The 10000-nt window shown below is 43.7% G+C and overlaps 1 protein-coding gene across 1 annotated transcript in view; it reads left to right on the top strand.

Annotated features, from left to right (window-relative positions):
- The window catches only part of LOC129848142 (semaphorin-3ab-like), a 31605-nt gene that overhangs the window by 16267 nt on the left and 5338 nt on the right, over window positions 1-10000 (top strand). The window contains exons 7-12 of the mRNA XM_055915614.1: window positions 573-687; window positions 834-903; window positions 4810-4954; window positions 5721-5940; window positions 6310-6401; window positions 6634-6833. Of these exons, the coding sequence (XP_055771589.1) occupies window positions 573-687; window positions 834-903; window positions 4810-4954; window positions 5721-5940; window positions 6310-6401; window positions 6634-6833 (842 nt within the window). The remainder of the gene's footprint in view (window positions 1-572; window positions 688-833; window positions 904-4809; window positions 4955-5720; window positions 5941-6309; window positions 6402-6633; window positions 6834-10000) is intronic.

The raw sequence follows: 10000 nt of genomic DNA, 5'->3' as shown, positions 1-10000 counted from the left end.
CACACACATCATGGGTATATTAAACTCTCACACACATCATGGATATGTTAAACTCTCACACACATCATGGGTATATTAAACTCTCACACACATCATGGGTATATTAAACTCTCACACACATCATGGGTATATTAAACTCTCACACACATCATGGATATATGAAACTCTCACACACATCATGGGTATATTAAACTCTCACACACATCATGGATATATGAAACTCTCACACACATCATGGGTATATTAAACTCTCACACACAAGTTTCAATTCACAGGGACACAGAAATATGTCACATACACAGATGTCATTTTCTCATTTGGTTCCCCAGTACCAAAGCTGAATTCCCACAAGTCTTATATATTATGGATTTTCATGCCTGTCTGTAGACTATCTGTGTTTGTAACGTTTGTGTGTTTGTGTGTGTAACGTGTTTGTGTTTATTTGTGTGTGTAATCTGAGTGTCTTTTTGTTTGTGTGTGTAACGTGTGTGTTTGTGTGTGTAACGTGTGTGTGTTTATTTGTGTGTGTAACGTGTGTGTGTGTGTGTGTTTGTGTGTGCCTGTCCCTGCAGAATGACCTGGGAGGTCACAGGAGTCTGGTCAACAAGTGGACCACCTTCCTCAAGGCCAGACTGACCTGTTCAGTGCCAGGCCTCAGCGGCATCGACACACACTTCGACGAGCTGCGTAAGGAACTGTGTGTGTGTATGTGAGCCTCTCTGTGGGTACTTTCTACCCGAGAGGGGTACGTATCGTAACATCGTTTCATTGAAACACTGTATGATGTTGGGATGGTTGTGCTAATGTTCTGATGTGGTTTCTATGTGTTTCAGAGGATGTCTTTCTGATGAGCTCCAAAGATCCTAAGAACCCAGTGATCTATGCTGTCTTCACCACTTCTAGGTAATGATCTAGATATTTATGATTCATAAAACCTACTGTGCCCTTGTGTGTATTCAATACTACTACTATTGATTATAGTACACATGCGCTGCTATGTGCTATGTTTGCTAGGGGATCTGTATTGTATAACAGTGAAACCATTCTAGACAAATTACTAAAACACACAAAGCTCATATCTCTGCTGTTCTCTCTCTCTTTCTGTAATCCCTAAACAATCCTTTACAAAATCCTTTTTTCCTCCTTTAATCCACTTACAGGTGGCCAGACATCACCTTGTCTTACCTCCTCCTCAAATTGAAAATCCCTTTTAGCCTATTCCCCGTTCTCTGCTACCTGTCCTCTTTCATTGTAAAACTCTGTGGAACCTTGAAGCTAAATCGGATTAAGTGGTGGAGAGGTAGTGGGGTGGGGGAGGGGGGACACAATCCTCGCTCCCCAGGGAACGTCTCCCTCTCCCTGGCCGACGCTCAAACCTCGACAGGGGCAGCCTCCAGAGCCGTGGTTCTATTGTACTGTACACACTGTTGGGCAGTACGAGATGAAATAAGCGAGTTAAAAGCGGCGGGAGGCGAAAAACAATGGTGGCGAGGGGTGCTTCTTCAGATGATGGATTAGGCGGCTTGCGGCGTTCGGCGTGCCGTGTTCGAGCGGCATTGTCTGGAGCCGACGCCGCACGATTAGGACAAACACTTCATCATTAATCACAGACCTAATAATAAGAATGAATACAGAGAGAATGAGAAGAGAGAGAGAGGGGGGTGGAGAGAGGAGAGGTTAGTGGAGAGGGGGGAGAGAGAGAGGGAGGTAGAGAGAGGGGGGGAGGGACAGAGAGGGAGAGGCCAAGCTCGTTAACAAACAAAACAGGCCCATCATTTTGTTTAACCAATCACTGTGCGGGCCTGTTCCTCTCCACCATCTCTAATGCATGTAGTGTAACACAGCACTTGAAAATTCAATTACAGGCTTTGTGGAATTAGACTGGTTTAATTGTTTTTGTAAGTGGCCTGTTTCAGAGATGAATAGAGCCGGGGATTCAGGGGACTGGCTTTTAATACTCCACTTAATGAGGCCCATAGGCTGCTGCTGATAGATCGATGGTACTGATACCAGTGGTGTGTGTGTGTGTGTGTGTGTGTGTGTGTGTGTGTGTGTGTGTGTGTGTGTGTGTGTGTGTGTGTGTGTGTGTGTGTGTGTGTGTGTGTGTGTGTGTGTGTGTGTGTGTGTGTGTGTGTGTGTGTGTGTGTATTCAATATGCACTAGTGTCTGTCCACCATTCAGGCGTGTCAGAGATTGGAGTGTTTGTGTATGCCCAGCGGTTAATTACATTTCTCCCTAATTAACATTTTACAAAAGCTCCTCCATTAATCTTTAATGGTTTACTGATATCTGGGGTTCTGGGTGGACAGATGCTCCTGTGCCCCCCACATCACTGCTAGCCTGGTCCCAGATCAGTTTGTGCTGTATAGCCAACTCCTATAGTCATTGTCACAATATGCTAGCCTGGTCCCAGATCAGTTTGTACTGTATAGCTAAGGTCCCAGATCAGTTTGTGCTGAATAGCCAAGGTCCCAGACCAGTTTGTGCCTTATAGCAAAAGGTCCCAGATCAGTCTGTGCCTTATAGCAAAAGGTCCCAGACCAGTTTGTGCCTTATAGCAAAAGGTCCCAGATCAGTTTGTGCTGAATAGCCAAGGTCCCAGACCAGGTTGTGCTTTGTAGCCAAGGTCCCAGACCAGTTTGTGCTTTATAGCCAAGGTCCCAGATCAGTTTGTGCCTTATAGCAAAAGGTCCCAGATCAGTTTGTGCCTTATAGCAAAAGGTCCCAGATCAGTTTGTGCTGAATAGCCAAGGTCCCAGACCAGGTTGTGCTTTGTAGCCAAGGTCCCAGACCAGTTTGTGCTTTATAGCCAAGGTCCCAGATCAGTTTGTGCCTTATAGCAAAAGGTCCCAGACCAGTTTGTGCTGAATAGCCAAGGTCCCAGATCAGTTTGTGCCTTATAGCAAAAGGTCCCAGACCAGTTTGTGCTTTGTAGCCAAGGTCCCAGATCAGTTTGTGCTGTACACTCTAAAAATAAAACGTTCCTGGAGTATCCTTTAGGGGTTCTTCAAATTGAAGCTGTCTGGGAACACCTTTAAAAGGGTTCTTTAAATAACCCCTTTTAACAACCCCTTTTAATGGTTCCTTGAATAACTTTTTGAAGAACCTTTGAGGTACATTTTTGAACTAACTCCCCTACCCTACCCTATTATTATTAATATTATTGTTTTTATTAATAATAATAATAATATGCATAACAATAACAACAATAACATAATATTGTAGTTGTCAGTGTTTATTATGATTTTAGTAGCAAAGCAGAATTAATACATCTAAATATGAGGTCAACTCCCAGCAGAGCCCCAAGTCTAATGGTTATCTCCTCTGGCGTGTTGATGTTAATGTGTTGATGTTCTCCGTATCCACAGCCAGAATGATTTTACAGTGAATGGTGATCTAACAGGTTTCCTGTTATATTCATCAGAGGTGTAGGGAGAGTGAAGTCTGTGAATCCCCAAAATAGTCATTATACAGATGATTAACAAAACATGCACACGACAGTATTCATACCTTGGCTTTTGTGGTGAATGAATGAAAAAAGTTGTTTTGATAATGGTTTTCATACACATGTCTTGTCCATAATGTAGAGGCTTATGGGATATTCATTGAAGAGGTAATACCTGCAGACACAGACACAAAAGTGAGCAGTTCAGTCATCTGCACCCAATACAGCTATCCTTCAACATATTCTTATAGCACACATATTCTTACCTCTTTGTTGATTGATATCTTTTGAATTGTGTCCATTTTCTGTTTTAGAAAGATGTTCACTAAGAGCAGCTGTTTAGCTGGTTAAACAGCGGTCAGCCATGTGATAGTAAACATTATGTCCATGTCAAGAAAGCTTCTCAACAGCCAGCCGCACTCGCCGCACTGGTCGTCGAGTCGCAGCTGCTTTTCCAAAGCCTATGTCAGATACTCCAGTGAGTGTCATTTGCTCAATAGGCCTTGTTGCAAAGAAATATGTTTTCCACTTTTTTTTTTTTGTAATATTTGTGCGGTTGAACACTGCTGTTATAAACGTAACGTTCTATTTATCGTTATCGCATCAATTCAGGCAATTTATTGTGAAATGGATTGTTTTCCACATCGCCCAGCTCTAATCTCAAGTGATACTATTCTCTGTACTATTCTCTGTGCACGACTTTACCCAAGCCACAGGGGAATAGGGTTGAGTTTCAGATGTACCAATAAACTACTGTCCATAAATAATCAGGATTATGTGCATTTAGTCAATTCAAATGTATTCTTTTGTATTTTATGGCAGTGTATGGATTTGTTTAAATTCATTGTAGAGGAATTTTTATGGTCTTGAATAATTTCTTGTAAATGATTCTGTCCAGCCCTACAATTCACACAGATACACTTTAGCACTTGGAACAAATTATGGAGTTGTCCATTGGAATACCTACAGTGGTGGAATACTGCGACACAGCATTCCCATCATTCCCTCCAACTGTGTTCCATTAGGGGTGAATTACGGTCTGGCTCGTTGGTAACCGGCCTAAATTCCTGTCCATTCTCTGAAAGCTGGATTCTATCACAGCCATGTTTCTAACCGTCATCCTCTCCATTAAATGATGACAACATTCTTCTTGGTCTGTCTGTTGTATGTCAGGGTGAGCTTTGATTCTGTCCTCTTCTACAGCTATATTATCAGACCTGGATATTGTTATTGTCTTATGTTGTGATGGTGATGGGTCTCAAAGTCCCCCCCCCCTATCTCACTCTCTCTCCCTCTCTCTTTCTTTCCCTCTACCTCTCCTCTCATCCTCTCTCTCTCCCTCCCTCCTTACTCCCCCTCTACAGTAACATATTCAAAGGCTCAGCAGTGTGTATGTACAACATGGCAGACATCCGGAGGGTCTTCCTGGGTCCCTATGCCCACCGAGATGGGCCCACCTACCAGTGGGTACCCTTCCAGGGGAGGGTGCCCTACCCCCGCCCTGGCACGGTGAGTCATAGGGGGGTCATTTGGGGGTTATGGCAAGTTATAGCACCTCATAGCTGCTACTTAGAAGCTAATAGACAAATACAAGTAATTCACAACTGATACTTAGAACCTATATTTACGTATGGAAGAAGCAAGTGACTGATGGCACACATGTCAAGTTTTATAGAAGTCATGAATATCAATAGTTATAGCAAGGTACTAGATGACTTACGAAAGGGAAACATTAGTATTCATCACAATAACCTCAATAACCATATTTCATATTTATTATAACATGGCTCAACATGAAATACATATGACCTCAGTTCCAGACACATAGATGTATTAAATGTGACTTGTTAACTCTATAACCTCTTGTTCTTCATAGTGCCCCAACTATGACCTCAGTTCTAGACACATAGATGTATTGAATGTGACTTGTTAACTCTATAACCTCTTGTTCTTCATAGTGCCCCAACTATGACCTCAGTTCTAGACACATAGATGTATTGAATGTGACTTGTTAACTCTATAACCTCTTGTTCTTCATAGTGCCCCAACTATGAACTCAGTTCCAGACACATAGATGTATTGAATGTGACTTGTTAACTCTATAACCTCTTGTTCTTCATAGTGCCCCAACTATGAACTCAGTTCCAGACACAGATGTATTGAATGTGACTTGTTAACTCTATAGCCTCCTGTTCTTCATAGTGCCCCAACTATGACCTCAGTTCCAGACACATAGACGTATTAAACCTGACCTATAGCCTCTTGTTCTTCATAGTGCCCCAGTAAAACGTTTGGGGGCTTTGACTCCACCAAGGACCTCCCTGATGATGTGATCACCTTTGCGCGGGGCCACCCGGCCATGTTTAACCCCGTGCACCCCATCGGGGGTCGTCCCATCGTGGTGAGGACTGATGTGGACTACCAGTTCTCCCAGCTAGTGGTGGACAAGGTGGAGGCCGAGGACGGACAGTACGACGTCATGTTCATTGGAACAGGTCAGTGAGATATGATTCATTTATTTTTAGATTATCCTTTTTTAATTTTTTTATTACCAATCCAACTGGTTGAATGCTACATAAAAAAAGTCCATGTTTTTTTTAGGGAATTTATGATTTGTGCTCAAGGTTGTTAGCTGCATGAGCTCAAAAGCCAAGCAAATGTCCCCTTGAGCGAAGCTCACCTTGACATCAACTTCAATAAAAAAGAAAATCCTGCAATGATTCGTTGCCTCCTTCTTTTGACCTTGAATGACTGTACAGTTATATTGTAGTGTATTGAATGTGCTGTTGTAGACCTGGGCACGGTCCTGAAGGTGGTTAGGGTCAGATAGATAACTGAATACTGACTTATGTTTCCTGTTGTAGACCTGGGCACGGTCCTGAAGGTGGTTACCATCCCAAGAGAGAGCTGGCATGACCTGGAAGAGGTGGTCCTGGAGGAGATGACCGTGTTCAGGGTACGGTCACACACTGGGAAACTGCTTATGGTTATAATTGATTGCATTTACATGGCAAATATTCAAGGAAGTCTAATAGAACACCAGTCATTTCGTTGGGAAGGGAAGGGTGCATCATCAATGTCTAGCTCTGAAATAAAAGGGAGGAGTGGGGAAATCCCAGAGGGAGTTATGAGGGGGGTGTCTAAATGAATCAGAGTGTTATATCTTATCTAACTGTGTCTTTCTGCAGGAGCCCACCCCCATCACGGCAATGGAGCTTTCCACCAAACAGCAACAGCTGTACCTGGGCTCGGCGCTAGGCGTTTCCCAGATGCCTTTGCACCGCTGTGAGGTGTACGGGAAGGCTTGCGCTGAGTGCTGTCTGGCCCGCGACCCCTACTGTGCCTGGGATGGAACAGAGTGCTCCCGTTACTTCCCTACCGCCAAGCGGTAAGAACACACACACACACACACACACACACACACACACACACACACACACACACACACACACACACACACACACACACACACACACACACACACACACACACACACACACACACACACAGAGAGAAAGACAAACAGACAGAAAAGTTTGTATGCATGCACATATATGCACAGAATCCACATATAAGCATTTAGGCACACGTGTGCACATGCCCACATATCACATACAGTGGCAAGAAAAAGTATGTGAACCCTTTGGAAATACCTGGATTTCTGCATGAATTGGTCATAAAATTTGATCTGATCTTCATCTAGGTCACAACAAATGACAAACACAGTCTGTTTAAACTAATAACACACAAAAAAGTATACGTTTTCATGTCTTTATTGAACACATGGTGTAAACATTCACAGTGCAGGGTGAAAAAAATATATGAACCCTCGGATTTAATAACTGGTTGACCCTCCTTTGGCAGCAACAACCTCAACCAAACACAGTTGCGGATCAGACCTGCACAGACCTGCACAACAGGAGACATTTTGGACCATTCCTCTTTACAGAACTGTTTCAGTTCAGCAATATTCTTGGGATGTCTGGTGTGAACTGCTCTCTCGAGGTCATGCCACAGCATCTCAATCGGGTTGAGGTCAGGACTCTGAGTGGGCCACTCCAGAAGGCGTATTTTCTTCTGTTGAAGCCATTCTGTTGTAGATTTACTTCTGTGTTTTGGATTGTTGTCCTGTTGCATCACCCAAATCCTCTTGAGCTTCAATTGGCAGACAGATAGCCTAACATTCTCCTGCAAAATGTTTTGATAAACTTGGGAGTTGATTTTTCTGTCGATGAAGGCAAGCTGTCCAGGCCCTGAGGCAGTTCAGCCCCAAATCATGATGCTCCCTCCACCATACTTTACAGTTGGGATGAGGTTTTGATGTTGGTGTGCTGTGCCTTTTTTTCTCCACACATAGTGTTGTGTGTTCCTTCCAAACAACTCAACTGTAGTTTCCTCTGTCCACAGAATATTTTGTCAGTAGCGCTGCGGAACATTCAGGTTCACTTTTGCAAACTTCAGACGTGCAGAAATGTTTTATTTTGGAGAGCAGTGGCTTCTTCCGTGGTGTCCTCCCATGAACATCATTCTTGTTTAGTGTTTTCTATATCGTAGACTCTAATATGTCAGCATGTTCCAGAGATTTCTGTAAGTCTTTAGCTGACACTAGGATTCTTCTTAACGTCATTGAGCATTCTGCGCTGTGCTCTTGCAGTCTTCTTTGCAGGACGGCCATTCCAAGGGAGAGTAACTACAGTGCTGAAATTTCTCCATTTAGAGACAATTTGTCTTACTGTGGAATGATGAACATTAAGGCTTTTAGAGAAATACCCTTTCCAGCTTTATGCAAGTCAACAATTCTTAATCTTAGGTCCTCTTTTGTTTGAGGCATGGCTCACATCAGGCAATGCTTCTTGTGAATAGCAAACTCAAATGTTGTGAGTGTTTTTTATATGGAAAGGCAGCTCTAACCAACATCTCCAATCTCGTCTCATTGATAGGACTTCAGGTTAGCTCCTGACTCCAATTAGCTTTTGGAGAAGTCATTAGCCTATAGGGGGTTCACATACTTTTTACAACCTACACTGGGAATGTTTAAATGATGTTTTCAATAGGGTCAAGAAAAATACAACAATTTGTGTGTTATTAGTTTAAGCACACTGTGTTTGTCTATTGTTGTGACTTAGATGAAGATCAGATCAAATGTGATGACCAATTTATGCAGAAACCCAGGTAATTCCAAAGGGTTCACATACTTTTCTTGCCTTTGTACATGTACACAAATACACTGGTACACACGTTCAATTTGTGTGATTGTTGTGCATTCCACAGCTCAGGGGTGGTAAAAACATGCTTCCCCGCACACACACAGTCGTGGCCAGTAGCAGTGTTAGAACCACTTCACCCTACAGCCAACAGTTATAAAACACCCACATAGCCACACACACCAAATAATAGGCCAACAGGAGCCGTCTGACTTCTTCACCCCACCAGCCGAAAGCTATGAACAAACACACCCTCAAATGACCTTCTCCTCCATCCAGCAGGATTAGCCTGACCACTACCACCCATCCAACTCCATCCAGCACAACTCTCTATTAAACACAGATCTAGGATCAGCGTACCCTTCCTCAATCCTAACCCTAACCATCAGGTCCAAAAACACAAAACTGCCCTAAGATCAACATCTACACTAGGGAAGTATGAGAGATTTGACTAGCAGCCTCAGAAGGAGGGCAGTAGAGGGGTGGTGTTACACCCTTGGTCAGGGCTGCTGGGGCGCTCCAGTACTCTCCAAATATTTGATTCTCCAGCTAAATGAGAACCAGACGTCCGGGCTCGGCTCAGCAGGCACTCGGACTGCCCTGCACGTGTTCAGACAGCCAAAGACAGGAATGCTTGGGAGGAAATGTAGGAATAGTAGTGGAGTGTGTGTGTGTGTGTGTGTGTGTGTGTGTGTGTGTGTGTGTGTGTGTGTGTGTGTGTGTGTGTGTGTGTGTGTGTGTGTGTGTGTGTGTGTGTGTGTGTGTGTGTTGGGTAGGAGCAGGTTGTGTGCGTTGAGGGAGATGTATGCATGTGTAAGTGTATTTATATGTGTGTGTGGGTGGGTAAATGGGTGTGTGTACATGTTGTTTATATTTGTGTGTGTGTGTGTGGACGGGTGTGAGTTGTTGCATGAGTGTGTGCACATGTGTGTTTGTGAAAGAGAGAAAGAATGCAAGAGAGAGTGAGAAGAGCAATCTGATTATCCAATACAGGAATGATCAGCCTGAATCAAACCTCCCTCCATCTGTCTCTCTGTCTCTCTGTCTCTCTGTCTCTCTGTCTCTCTGTCTCTCTGTCTCTCTGTCTCTCTGTCTCTCTGTCTCTCTGTCTCTCTGTCTCTCTGTCTCTCTGTCTCTCTGTCTCTCTGTCTCTCTGTCTCTCTGTCTGTGTCTCTCTGTCTCTCTGTCTCTCTGTCTGTGTCTCTCTGTCTCTCTGTCTCTCTGTCTGTGTCTCTCTGTCTCTCTGTCTCTCTGTCTGTGTCTCTGTCTCTCTGTCTCTCTGTGTCTGTGTCTCTCTGTCTCTCTGTGTCTGTGTCTCTCTGTCTCTCTGTGTCTGTGTCTCTCTGTCTCT

Source organism: Salvelinus fontinalis, unplaced genomic scaffold, assembly GCF_029448725.1.
Source record: "Salvelinus fontinalis isolate EN_2023a unplaced genomic scaffold, ASM2944872v1 scaffold_1010, whole genome shotgun sequence".
Lineage (NCBI taxonomy): Eukaryota > Metazoa > Chordata > Actinopteri > Salmoniformes > Salmonidae > Salvelinus > Salvelinus fontinalis.
This window is presented reverse-complemented; position numbering and strand designations above follow the sequence as displayed.